The sequence below is a fragment of the Prosopis cineraria genome, unplaced genomic scaffold (assembly GCF_029017545.1).
Source record: "Prosopis cineraria cultivar Desert tree isolate PC_DT_omini unplaced genomic scaffold, ASM2901754v1 PC6, whole genome shotgun sequence".
Classification (NCBI taxonomy): Eukaryota; Viridiplantae; Streptophyta; class Magnoliopsida; order Fabales; family Fabaceae; genus Prosopis; species Prosopis cineraria.
In genome coordinates, this window is record NW_026555337.1 from 42,625,332 (window position 1) to 42,640,343 (window position 15,012).

The window sequence follows — 15,012 nt, forward strand, 5'->3', positions numbered from 1 at the left end:
ATGATGATATAAAGTGATAATGATGATTATAAGTATGTTTAAGAATATAGAAGTGTATTACAGCTTTGGGTTAAGGAAATTAATTAATCTAACCCTAGGACTAAGGTGCAATTAGTGTGTAAGCACTTTGATTAGCCATAATTAGCAAAATATTAAGAATAATTAGTATTCAATTATATGTAGATCATGGTATTGACACTGTTGGAGGTAACAGTCCACTTGTTCAGGAAGCTCTAATAGCAAGGAGTAAAGGTAACTATTATTAATGTGTGGTGGTGGTGGTGTTGTGTGTTTGTAATAAATTGTGTGTTATTTCATTGTGTTTGGGAAAAATCATGTTTTAGTGTTTGGAAAATTGTTTCCAAATGGGATGATGTGTATGTGTGTGTGTGTATATATATATATATTATGTTTGGTATAAAGCCTTGTTTCCAAAAGTTTGAAAATTGATTGGATAAGTTTCCTTTTTTGGATATACTTGTAACATGCATGACTTGTTGGGTTTGAATTGTGTTTATTAGGGATTTTGTTCAAATATCACCTATCATGCAATAAGCCCTTATTAAACCCAATGTGTAGCTATTAGCTTGGACTAGCTTACCTTTAGTCAATTGAGTTGGTTCTGAGCATGGCTTATATTAATACTAAGTATTCACTTAAGCACATATTACAATTCAATCATGAAACTCAACTCATCATTGTTCATACTTATCATAACCACATAAATCAATCATCAATATCAACATGCTTGCATATTCATATAATCAAATTAATTGCAATCAACAACTAACCACTCATAAATGCAAACGCAATTTTCTATAAAAATTTAACTCTCTATTACCTCCACTTTTAGGTTATCACCTCAAGAGTACACTTTAGATTTCAAGGGAGCTTCCCAACAAGTGCAAAAGGCTCCAAAGTAGTCAATCTACAATTAATAATTAATAAAAAATATTAATGACTAATCATCATTAATTAACCCTAATCACATTTAAGGCCCTAAACTATCATTAAGTGTGATTAAGCAAAATCAATCACATTTCTCAATTCCATTGGCTTATTACACATTGTTAACTCATTATATTAACTTGAACTTAATTAATTAGAATTAAGGTTAATTCTAAACCCATCACTAACAACTCTAATAATTGTTATTAGCACAAAATGGCAACCCTACTTAAGTCCAAAAATTTGACGCGAAAGTGGCTTAGTAGCTCCTCTAGCCCCTTCCTAAGCCTCATATAAGATCTAACAAACCAAAAGGCCATCTAGTTACTCCAATTAATCCAATAATAACCTAGATTAATTATCTTAACCCTCACTTAATTTTAGTTAATTTTATTTTAAATTTTGGCATGTTACAGGATGGGGCAAGACACTCTCGTCCCATGCCCCTTCCTGAAAAATGAACGGGACTATTTTTTATCATGTGCCTCATCTTGTCCTAAAAGGCTTCCCAATAAAACAAACAAAATGTAAAAAAGAGATTTAAATAATAATATTTATTAAATTACACAACTTGTTAAATCAAAAATAAAAACAATACAAGTACATAAATTCATTATAATTTTAATAATTTGGCATCATGAACAGTATGAGTTTCACATGGTTAATTATCAACCTAAACTAATGATCAAGTAGCAATGTATTATGACACGTTATGTGCATCTATCCTAACTTGCTAACTAGGCGGGACAAAAATCCCTAAACCTGCATTAACAGTTAACATTAAAATGTGACATCATATGTTTTCCGGGGAAAAAAAGATGAAGTAAATGTCATCATGCTTGTCAACTAAACATTCATGAGTGAAAATAAAAAAAATAATATGTAATTTGGACCTTAAACAATAAGCTCAAGAGCAATTTGAATCTAAAACTCGTATTTGATATATTTTAAATACTAAACAATTAAACTTAGTGCAATTTTGCCTCCACCATTAAATTAAAATAAATGTCCATTACATTTAAAAAAATGAGATGTAAAGTGTAATTTTTTTCAAAGGTATGAGAGAAAAGAAGAGTGAAATTTTATGAAAATCACATATTAGGCTTCATTTTTTAAAAAAGTAACACATTTGTTTAAATTTAACAATGAGGGTGAAATTGCCCTAACTTTAATTACTTAAAATTTAAATTATATTAAATAAAAGTTTAAAATTTAAATTGTCTCTAAAATTATAATTCAAAATTTAAATTATATATTAACCTAAAATAAAAATTTGTCAGCCTACACTACCTATCAACTAAATTATTGTTACGAGTTACACATATCCATCTTAATTGGCTATAGGACTGGCATTTTTTTTGACTGACACAAAATCCCCGTCTCTCGGTTAGTAATCAACAATAATGTCTGTTAGCCTCAATAATATTGCAATGATTGATACTTAAAAATTAACATTACTACAATGAATAGCTTAATATGACCTATGCTCCTTGCAAAATAATATAAGGACAAAAATATCATTTGTCCATTGTAACACAATCTTTTTTTTTTTTGTGATTAAACTACTATTTAATTTTAGAAATGTATCGTAACATTTTTTTAATACACCCTAACGTTAAATTTGCATATTCAAATATTTATTGGAAACGATTCCAGCTAGCATTGCACGGTGTTCAGATTTATGATTCGTATTGTGCTTAATATCATTGAAAGAGTGAAGTATGGTAACAAAATAATGTCAAATCTATTCAAGATCAATCATCTGTCAAATACTATGGGTAAAATGTGCCAAAGGATCAGATTATTACACAAACCTTTACTTTTAAAAATAAAAATAAATTACAAATTAACAGAAAAGTGGAAACTTTATGGAAGTTACAAAATAATGACAAACTGATCCTAAAATTACTATCCTTGGAAGGTTGAGAAATATGTATTAAGTAAATCGCATTAATATATTGGATTGGCTAGAATCTGAATTACCATCACAGGAATAAATGATCAATGACATGCACACTATAACCTTAAATTACATTTATGCAAGCACAGCAAATGATCAACAGACGGGTTCTCCCCCTCCTCCCTGCGACATCCCCTCATCCTAATGAAGTACAATAATTTCCCCCTTCCCTCCTGTCCATTTTTATCCCCTCGCGATAACCCTCGTCATGACCCATTATAAAACGACAAGCTGATCCACTGCTAGTCTATCCTCGCATAGTCTTTTCTCGCACAGGATGTAGGCGGAATGTTCGAGACAGTAGGATTAACTCTGCGCCCTACAACAGAGTATGCCAATCAACTAAGTTTGTGAACATTCGCTTTGGCAAATACGAAATTTGGAGAGGAAGCATATGATATGGATGGAATAATGCATAACAATAAAAAATATATATCCTAGAAATAAGAGAAACGAAGCAGACGGATAAAACTGATTGCGGAAAGTAATATACCCCAATTCATACTATTGGCAAACGAGCTATTTCTTGGAGAACGTGGGCCTCCACTTCCGAAACTGGAAGGAGCCTGGGTCTTAATTTGACTCCAATCACTGAACTGAGTGGGTCTCCCGTGAGCAAATCTTTGGACAGGTTGCACTCCAAAACGGCTAGGAGAATTTTGCAAAATACCAGGTATGAGATGACAAGGCTTGGACATCGAGCGCATGTATCCAGCTTGCACATCATGAGCTGGAGGGCTATCCATCTCGAAATTAGAATATGCCTGAACCGGTCCATTTTGTCTGAAGTACACAATGAAAATCAGTGAAAGAAATCAATGATAATTAAATAATGATTTACGATATAAAAATATTTTCACTATTCCTGTTTTCAATTCCCTATATGAGCAGAATTTTATTATCAGAAGTTTACTCAGTTAATTTTAATATCAGAAGGGAAAACACATTCAAAATTTTCAATATATCATCAGGAGTTCAATTCACAGCAAATCTTCATAATTTCATAGAAAATTACAAATCAACTGTGTAAAGGAAACACCAAGATGTATGGATAAAGTATAAGGCAAAATGATAAAGAAGTAACATCTAGGAAGCTTACCTCTGAATGGATATAGGAGAGCTTGTGCTGAAGGCATGGTTGAACCTTCCAAATCCAACCAATGGTTCCATGGAACCAATATTCATACTCCTGCCAAATTCAGTTGCCAAGCAGCTTCCATCTGAACTATCCTCTTGCAGAAGTAGTTCATCACTGGATTTGAATTGAACTATTGATAAGAATATAAATATCACCTTGATATATAAAAAAATTAAGGCAATATCAGAAGGTAAAACAGTGACAACTAAAAGATCCTATCCATTAATAGTTAGCAACGTGAATATTTAGGAGATATTTATAGAACAGCCTGGAGATGTTGAAGAGGTCACCAGAGTCAAGGAGCAGTTTTCAGAGGCAAGGGTCAATGATTTTTAGCATTCAACGGATAAACTAGAAACCCATATTCTTTTTTTTTTTTTTATGAAACTAGTAACCTATATTCCGTAGTTGGTTACCAGAAAGAAATGTGCTGTGCCCTGGGTTCAATGTTTTTGGAGGTTGAGCCTTGTTCTTTGGTCCCTAGGCACTCATGGAGCCAAAATTGATCATCGTATGATACTTTTATTTCATTTGAAATAATTTGCTAACTACAATGGCTCTGTTTACAAAGCTATATACAGAGGCAAAGGAGATAGTCAAGGAAAAGGGAAAATAAATTGATGTGGACAGGCAAAAGACGTAGGGGGAAGTAAATGGAGGAAAATTGACTCGCCAAATAAAGGAACTAGCAGATGGGCATCTCTACCAATCGCCCACCATCTCCTAGCTTGACACATGGGATGGAACCAATCTTAAATATTCTAGGCGGATTTGGGATAGCTAGGAAATGACAAGTAAGGAGGATTGAGAGGCAATTCAGAGCATTATGGCACGTGCTCTTTAATAACAGTCAACCTATCAACTTCCCAAGGCTCTCTTTAAGCAAAATCAAACCCAAAAATAACTTCACTGAAAGAGGATAAGAATCCTTCTTATAACTTCTCAACACATCATGTGTTTCCCTTCCTTTCAATATATTGGTTCTCCAGATAAAAAAAAATGCCTTAACTATAAGAATTCTAATTAAAGGGAGAAAGAATAATAAAAAGGGAAGTTGAGGACAAATTATCCTCCTTAAAAGTCCTACCAAGAAAAAGCCTTGTTGACATAGACAAGTTCTCCGATCCTTTGGATTGTGAGTCAGAGGGTGGCCGCACATTTAACCAATCATACCAAAACAAGATGTCCATTATCTTTGTAGATGACCATACCCATCTCTGCCGTGCTTACCTCTTAAAAGACAAGTATGAGGTTTCATCCACATTTATCAACTTCTAGATCATAATTTAAAAAAAAAAAAAAAACCAGTTCGATACCAATATCAAAATTTTATATATTGACAATTATATTTGCTTTTTCTAAGTTTCCTTCTTGTGAAGAAAACCTGAAGTTGCCTTTTTGCTCCTCTGCTTTTTTAGTTAATTGAGAAGCATTTGTAGGCAGCATTGAATGAATGACTGAAAATGTTGAGTGACTTTCAGACTGCTCCCCCTCCAGTTCTATGTTCTCTCTCATTTCCCACTCCCTCTCAGTTCCAAGTCCCCCTCCTCTCACCCTCTTTTTCTATATTCTTCTCCCATTTCCTCTCTGTTTGCAAATGTGGGTGCAGGTGAGTGAGTGTTGCATCACACCTTCATCAAGGGGTGAATCTATGTTTATGATTGTGGGGGTAACTGCCCCCACTAAATTTCCCCCTAATATTGTGTGTGGATGTATTAGTTTTACCAATATATGATATGTACTAATTTTCTCTAACATTTACCAATATTTTTAATGCCATCCAATTTTTATCACACATTCCTACAAATTTGAGAGTACCCCAACTTACTTTTCTCTTGAAAACTCAACTTGTCCTCGAGTAAAAAAGAGGAAAATTGAGCTTGCAAGAGGTAATAATCCTCCCAACTTACTTCTTCCAAAGGTCGTCCTTGCCAATGTACCAACACTTCAAGAGAGTTATGGCAAGTCTAGTAGTGAGATAAGACTTTGTCAGGTGCCACGTGCAACTCAAAATCAACATCAACAGAGAGCAATAAGGATGATAGGATATTAGGTGGATCTTGCCCATGAGTGGGGCGCAAGAGTGAGACAAAAAATTAGGTGGACCCAATCATCCAAAGGAAGTTTAAATTCATAAGCTACCTTTCCAATCTTCCTAAGGATCTCATAGGACCCAAAGAAACGAGGTGACAATTTCTCAAACTTCCTCTTACTTAGTAATTGTTGTCAGGGCTGTATTTGTAGCCAAACAACATCCCCTTTGACATAATCAACATCTCTCCTATGCTTTTCAACACAAACCTTCATCCAATCTTGAACCTTCTGAAGATTAACCTTCAGAAGTTTGAGCATTGTATCCCTAGTCTCCAATTGGTCTTCTATGTTAGCAATAGCCTCTATATGTTGCATTGAGTGAAATTGAGCACCTTTACCAATGTTATTAGGGATTCCTTGAAGCTTGTACCTTTAGCCATATCATAAAGAGCTCATTCCAATTGGCTTCCACCACATTAAAAGATGCCAGCCACTTGCTATCGAGAACCATATCAGTCCCACCTAGAAACAACAAAAAGAAATCTTCCTTAATAGTTAGGTCTATAAGTTTAACTTCTACATCTTTGTAGACTCGATTGCAATGCACAATACTACTATCTCTAATTTGAACTCTGAAGGAAAAAATAGAATAAGTAGGAAGACATAGTTCTTGTACCAATAAGTCAGAAATAAAACTGAGGGAACCCACTATCTATTGATAATAGGACTTCTCACGTGCATAGCATACCTCTAAATTTCATGGCTGACCTTATGTTACTACCCAGTATATCATTCAATGAAATTTCTACCCCTTTTGTTCTTGTCTTCTCGGCTTCACAGTCTCCAAGAGGAGGAACAATTTCATGGCCTTCCTCTATAATTTCCATCAATGCAAAAGAGATCCGACAATAATGCCTAGGTCAGAACATGTCCACAGAGCAAAAACATAGCCCCTTGTCTCTATTTCTCTGCCACTCAACATCTATGGAGGTAGTTCTACTCGATGCCACATTCGTTGGTCCAGGAACAAGTGAAGTTAACACTGGAGGTTTGTGCAAAGTCAACAACAAAGAATTTTCAGAGTTTTTGTGGTCACATGCAAGAGAGGCAGCAGCGTTTGTGTACGGGGTTTGGGTCTAGAATGAATGGACTAGGGCCCATGCACATGCAGCTTGCCTTCAAATTCCAGGGCAAGACTCATCACACGATAGGTTGATCTTGGCTTATGCATTCACATATGCTCACAATTCTTCATGCAACCCATTCAGAAATACTCCAAGCAAGCAGCGCGCAGGTCAATTTTGTACTCGAGCAGATTGTTTGGCGAACTCCTGCACTGAACCCTCCTATTTGATGCTACATAAGAACTCATCAGGATTTTGGTACCCTAAAGGTCCAAAATTCTCTTGTAAGGAAGTCTCGAGTTCTTCCCAATAGAGAAGCACCCTTTTCATTGTTGATCCAAGTAAATAAATCGAGTACATCACCCTCCAAGGACATTGATGCAACGTCTACCTTGTGTTCTTCAGGTGTGTCATAATACCTAAAATATTTTTTTGCTTTCAAAATCCAGCGTCAAGGGTCCCCTCCATTGAATTTTGGGGAATTATATTTTGGACTGAGGTATTCGGACACATTTGTAATTCTCTTGTTTATCGTCACTTTCTTCTTCCTAGTGAGAACACCTGTGATGACTCTCCTTCACCTTTTTGCCTTTATTGAGTGTAGAGGCCTCAAGTGCCTCTACCTTTTCTTTTTAATAAGTTGAGCGTCTCTAGTCTTGAAGTGATGATAGCTAATTGATCTGCTGCCAACAGGTTTTGCTTGTCTAAGTTTTCTATATTAGGGGATGTGTTGTTGGATGATGTGGCAGTAGGTTTGGTGGTTTCATTCCCTATACTTGTGGTCACCATTGTACCCAGGCTCTAATGCCAAATTGTTAGGTGCTCAAAGTTAACAAAATGAAATAAGAGGACTAAATCTATTAAGATGATATAGAACAAGAATGTCGTTTTATACTTCTCTCAATAGCCATGCTTAAGAGAATCTTTAAGGGGTTTAAAAAATTGTTTTATTCATGATATACTAACTTCTGAGTTACTATGCATCTTTATAAAGCTAAAGACAATCCAAAATACAAAATAAAATCTAGATAACTAGACAATTAAACAAAAACTGAATAAAATATCCTAAAGTCTAAAACTGGATAAAATACTGAATAAAATCTAAAGAAATCTCCAAAAATCTAGATAAAGCTTTCCTAAATAATTCTAAACTCAAATCAAATAATAAGACTAACAATCAGACTTAATTAACTTCTATCATTTCCTTCTTCAATAAGTCTTTAATAGAATCTTATCAAAGCCCAACCTCTCACATTTAGCAAATTGGTAAGATTTGTTTTGCGGGCTTTGGGGTCTCATTCTGCAACACAACTGTTGGAACTTGATCCTCACATGATTTAAAAAAAAAAAAAACATATATAGTCCTCACTAATACAATGTGAGATCTATTTCTATAATAATGGAAAAGGGAAGCAAAAACAGACATGCAAGATAATAATCCTAAGAACAAATCAAACAGAAAATAGATGTTTAAAATCCAACCATTTACCTATAATTAGGATCCCAATCACCAGGATCAGGCAATGATAGGCAAGACTCTGGGTTGTCATGTCCCAACTCTGTTGGTTGCAAGTTTGAATTAGAACTTGGCATAAACAAACATGCCATTTTCTGATTAGTTCCACCTCCTCGCTGCTTCCGGCTTGCAGCATCAATATTTGATTGCAGATAAGATGGCGAGCTGCTAAGAAATTGAGCTGTTCCTTCACCATAGATGGAGCTGTCAGGACATTGAACTTGCCAATGTGGAGAAAATGTTATATCTTGAGTTTGATGACTTCCAGAACATCCCCAATTTTTTCTTCTATTAAACTGGCTAATGGTAGATGTCTTCCCCAACGGTGATCCATGAGAAGTGCCTCTTGCAGGAGAAGTAGGTCCATAGTGTCCAGGAGAGCTTGCTGAAACTTGTGTATAGGAACTTGGAGGAGTAAATTGTGAGGGACTCGCACCAAGGGGCAAATGGGTGAAAGTTCCAGCAGATGGGCTTATGCCTCGAGCACTCCCTGCCTGGTATGGAACAACCCTTCTCCTTGCATCAGGACTATTTCCAAGCATTGAGGTACTGCCATGACCAAGCAAATGAATACCAGATGGACCAACAGGCGAACAGTATGCAAACATGTTACTGCTTTCTCCATAACTTCCATAGCTACTTCCAAGCCCAACACTATCATTATAGCTACCATGGCTTCCCACACTGCCGTAGCTGTTAGCAGGTGGATATTGCACCATCTGGAAATGCAAGCTGCTATATAGTGAAGGCCTACTTTTGCTAGGAACCTGCAAGAACGTAAGATAATTTACCAAGAAAATACTTTTAAAAAACAACATTATTCAGGGAACTAACAATCATAGATGAACAATTGCACAATGCAAATTCCAAGGAAGCTAGGCAAAAGAAATTGCAGAAGAAAATCCAGGATTATTGATCCTCAAAATGGGAGTTCAGCTAAAATAGATTGGTTTTTCAGGAAGATGAATAGATAATAGTTCCTATTACGCCTTGAACTGCTGCTGCTTGAATCAATGTCTTTAAAATCAGATCAGTCTACAATGTGATGTTAGACTAATTGAAAAAGGTGAGGATACAAATTTTCATCTATCAAGGGTGTGTTTATTTATGACTTTCAAAAAGTCAAAAGTACTTTTAACGAACTTACTTTCACTTAAACATTGTTCGGATATTGATAGAGCTAGAAAATTCTTTAAAACATGTAAGAGGGAATCAAGGAAGGCCAAGAAGGAAAACAAGCAAAATACTTCTGGTTCTGATGTTTATCAGACAGATTCTAGTAGTAAGGAAAAGTAAAAGCTAGACTAATGATGTTTTAGGGGCTGCCCAGGGGAATAGCTTTTGTTGGAAGTGGGGTGTGAGACATTTTGGGTTTTTAGAAGCCTTTTGCATTTAAGGGGGAGCTCATATGATGTATTTGGAAAACTAAATGTGGTGAGGAGAGATTAGCCTCTCGAATGCTAGCACTGTGTGTTTGTTCTGTTTCTGTATTTTGGGTACTTAGTTGAAGTTACTTGTTGTGCCAAATATATTGGAGTATAGGGCTTTAGCAAAAATAAGTGTGAGTCTAATGTAACACCGGTTCGGTTCCTTTTGACATTTAATAGTAAAAACCTCAGTATTTTCCCTCATTTACTGTTGTAGTACATTTTTCTATTCTGGTCAGTTATTTCAGCGGCTTATATCATATGTTACAACAACAACAACAAGCCTTATCTCACAAGATAAGGTCGGCTACATGAATTGTATAATGCCATTGTGCTCTATCATTTACCAAGCTTTTAGGAATATTATTAACTAAAAAGTCTCGGTCAACAACTTCCATATATGTTAGGATATTAAAAAAAAAATCAATTGAAAAGCAAAAAAACTAGAAAGAAACTTGGAAAGGTAACTTTATGGAATGGACATTGCAAATGTACTTTCGAATTGTTGTGTTGGGTAACCAAACATGCCATTTGTCTAATTTAGTATGATAGTGCTATGACTCTAAGGCATGGGATCAAAACCTAAACAACCATGGAGAACCACCCTTGAAAGTTGGTTTGTAAAGGGAAAAAATCATTTTAATTAGATACCAAAAGAACTACTTGTGGCTACCCAATATGGGACTCCATCATAACACCATGTTATGTAATTACTGTAAGGATTAAAAGGCAATTTTGCCGTTAAACAATAGATCCAGGAGCCTTTGAGACCTAAAGCTTTTTTAGTACAATGTTCCTCATCAACATTTGAAAACAGTTTGAGAAATGGGAGGTTGTGAATGAGGTAGAGTGCAAAGAAGCTTTCCCCAATCAATGATGGATCTTGTCCGGTACCCAAGAAGAATGTGAGAACATTGTCGAGGGCCAAGAACTCCAGGTAGTTAACAGTTATGTCAATGCAGGTTCCTCAATCATGGGTCCCAAGATTCTTTCGGCTAGTATTCTTTTGGTAACAATTGGTAGCAGTCCATTATCTACTTTAAGTTCTCTATCAATGTTTGTTCTTCACTCTCAGTCACAGTTAGCTTCTATTTCACCAATGAGAACACATATCTCTATTTCTTCCTTGTTGCCAGTGTCCGTTCTTGTTCTAACTTGGTTTAAAGGGAATTTAATTAAGATGCTCTAGAGAGGTTTGGTACAATTTTCAGTGCACTTGACCCTTGAGGGAAAGGGTCTTTTGGGAGAAGGGGTATTGATTTGTAATTGTTATAAATAAAAAAAGAATTAAGAATTAGTTAGGATCTAAATAGATTTAGATACAATTTATGAATTAAAATATTTAAACAAGACTTAGATAGGATTTGATATTTAATTATTTTATCATTGTATTAGTAGGATCTAGATACATTTAGCAGTGTACCTAATTTCCGACTTTGATTTATAATAAGAATGTGGTCGAAGACAAGCTAAAGGAAGGAACCGAATGAATCTTATTCAGTAATATGGTCAGATTATATACACATACCATAATCTTCTATAAAAGGAAATAAAAAAACAAAAGGAAATAAAATCAAATATTACTCCTAATGACCCAATCCTATCAAATCTCTATTTTTATGGGACGTATCCCTCTAATTTTCCTGTAATTATTCTCACACCCCCTCAATTTGGATCATAGATGCTAATCATGTCCAACTTGCTTATACAATTATCAAAAGCAGGTTTGTGTAACCCCTTTGTCAACACATCTGCTGCTTGGAGATTTGTCGGTAGGAAGGCTAGGCATACAATTCCATCTTCCACCTTTTCTCTAATAAAGTGCCTGTCTATCTCCACATGCTTGGACCTCTCATGTTGGATAGGATTCAATGCCATACTTATGGCAGCCTTATAATCACAATATAGTTTGAGAGGCAGATCAAGTTGGACATGTATTTCTTTCAGAACCCTTTTTAGCCATAACTCTTCCATTATGCCTTGAGCAAGAGCTCTCAACTCAGATTCAGCACTGCTTTTGGATACAACTCTCTGCTTTTGACTCTTCCAAGAAACCAGATTTCCCCATATAAATGAGCAATACCCAGAAGTAGATCTCCTGTCTTGGTGATGTCCACCCCAATCTGCATCTGTATACACCTCTATGTTCCTTTGTTCATGTTTTTGAAACAGTAAACCTCACCCAGGATTTCCCTTTAGGTATCTTAGGATTCTGTATGCAGCTTCCATATGTTTTTCCTTCGGTTCACACATATACTAACTAGCAACACTCATAGCAAATGCTATGTCAGGTCGTGTGTGAGATAGATAAATAAGTTTCCCAACAAGCCTTTGGTATCTCTCTTTATCCATTGGCCTCTCTTTCTCTTTATCTTCTTTACCCTCTTCATCTAGATTGCCCTCTTCTTTCTTGGATTTTTGCCTCTTCTTTGGAACAACAATAGGGGTTTCAACAGGTTTACACCCCAGCATACCCGTCTCCTTTAAGAGATCAAGTACATACTTCCTTTGAGACACATAAATACCTTGCTTTGATCTTGCAACCTCCATTCCCAAGAAGTATTTCAGACAACCCAAGTCCTTGATCTTGAATTCTTTTCCAAGAACAGCCTTTATTCTTGCCGCTTCCTCATTATGATCACCAGTGATGATTATATCATCAACGTATACAATAAGGACACACCTCTTGCCCCCTTCTACTTTAACGAACATAGTATGATCCGATAGTCCTTGATTGTAGCCTTGTAGCTTTAGAACTTTTGAGAATCTATCAAACCATGCTCTTGGAGACTGTTTCAACCCATATAATGATTTCTTCAATTTACATACCTGATTCTCCCTTCCTTTATCAAAGCCAGGAGGTAGAGTCATATAAACTTCTTCTTTCAATTCTCCATTTAGGAAGGCATTTTTGACGTCTAGTTGGTGTAACGGCCATTCAAGAGTGGCTGCTACAGATAACAATACTCTGATGGTATTCAATTTTGCCACTGGTGCGAATGTTTCCTGGTAGTCAATGCCATAGGTCTGTGTAAACCCTCTTGCCACCAGTCTAGCCTTCAATTTATCAAGATTTCCATCAGCCTTATATTTAGGGGTAAATACCCACTTGCAACTAACCAGCTTCTTGTTTCTTGGTTTCTGCACAACCTCCCAAGTCTCATTTTCTTCCAAGGCTTTCATTTCTTCCAAGACAGCTTCTCTCCATCCAGACGTTTTCAGGGCCTCATGAATGTCCTTAGGGATACAAACACCATCCACATTCGCAATAAAAACCCGATATCCTGGGGATAAGGCTTTATAAGATAGGAACGTCTGAATAGGATGTTGTGTACATGATCTTGGCTTCTTCCTGAGAGCAATAGGCACCTCCAAGTCATCTTCTGAACTTTCTGAACCTTCTTCCTCATCAGGATTATCATTCTCATCTTCTTTAGGACTATCTCCCATAGGATCTGTCATCAGTTCTGATTCCGGTACTGCTTCAGGTATGAGAGCTTTTGTACCATGCTTCTTCTTCCGCGTGTAAACTTTGATCTCTTTACCTTCAACACCTGTGTTCTTATCTCCCCCTGAACTTGCATTTTCTTTTGATTCTGGAATAAAAGAGACAGGCTCAAGCAAAGTGGGATGATCAAGAGAGTCAAGAGAATCAATAGGTTCAATGGGAGAATATTCCTGAAATTCACTCCAACTCTCCCCCTGAATTGAAGGTGATGAATAGAAAGGTTCAAATTCAGAAAAAGTAACATCATGACTGATAAGTAGGCGTTTAGAGGATGGATCAAAGCATTTATATCCCTTTTGGTGTGAGGAGTAACCAAGAAACACACACTTGACAGCTTGTGGGTCAAGCTTGGAAGAGGAATGGAGATGCACAAACGCAGAACACCCAAATAACTTTAATGGAAGAACGGTTTCAAGATGGGTGAGAGAGTGGGTCTACCGGAGACACTCGAGGGGTGTGGTGTAGGATAGAGTTTTTGTGGGCATGTGGTTAATGAGATAGGTGGCGGTAAGAATGGCATCTCCCCAGAAATATGTTGGCACATTTGTGGTAAACATAAGGGCACGGGCAACATCCAACAGGTGTCTATTTTTGCGTTCGGCTACCCCATTTTGTTGGGGTGTTTTGTACAGGAGGTCTTATAGATAATGCCCCAAGCCTTAAGGAAGTCACTTAGAGACTTGTTGACATATTCAGTGCCATTATCTGTTTGGAGAATTTTGATGGACGTGTTAAACTGATTAAGAACCATGATATAGAATTCGATAAAAATAGAAGCTACCTCAGATTTATCTTTCATTAAATATACCCAACACACACGGGTATGGTCATCAATAAAGGTAGCGAACCATTTGGCTCTAGTTCGATTAGAGACACGAGATGGACCCCAAACATCACTATGGATAAGAGAGAAAGGCTTAGAAGGCTTATATTTAGACTGCGGAAAAGAAGAGCGATGATGTTTGGCTAATTCACAAATATCGCAATGAAAATTAGAAATTTTATTAGATGAAAAATTGGGAAACAAATGACTCAAATATTGGACATTGGGATGACCCATTCTTTTATGCCATAACAAAAGATCAGCTTGTTCAGAAGTAGTCACAAGGTTGCAGTAGATTCGCGACCATAGATTACTCACGGTTGATTCATCAAGGTAGGAGAGCCCATCACACTCCTTAGCACTGCCAATCATCCTCCCCGATGAGAGATCCTGGAAAATACAGTGAGTAGAGAAGAAGTGAGCACTACATTTGACTTGTTTAGTTAACTTGCTAATGGATAGTAAATTGCACGCAAGATAGGGAACATGAAGGACAGAGTCAAGGTGCAGAAATTTAGAAACAATGATACTACC

At 36.3% G+C, this 15,012-nt stretch overlaps 1 protein-coding gene across 1 annotated transcript in view; it reads right to left on the bottom strand.

Moving 5' to 3' along the window:
- Positions 1–2,732: 2,732 nt before the first annotated feature.
- Positions 2,733–15,012, bottom strand: part of LOC129314499 (dual specificity protein kinase YAK1 homolog) — a 35,309-nt gene continuing 23,029 nt past the window's right edge. Inside the window, 4 exon segments of the mRNA XM_054957949.1 lie at positions 2,733–3,227; positions 3,402–3,691; positions 4,008–4,160; positions 8,694–9,487. Coding sequence (XP_054813924.1) covers positions 3,151–3,227; positions 3,402–3,691; positions 4,008–4,160; positions 8,694–9,487 — 1,314 coding nt within the window. The 3' untranslated portion in view covers positions 2,733–3,150.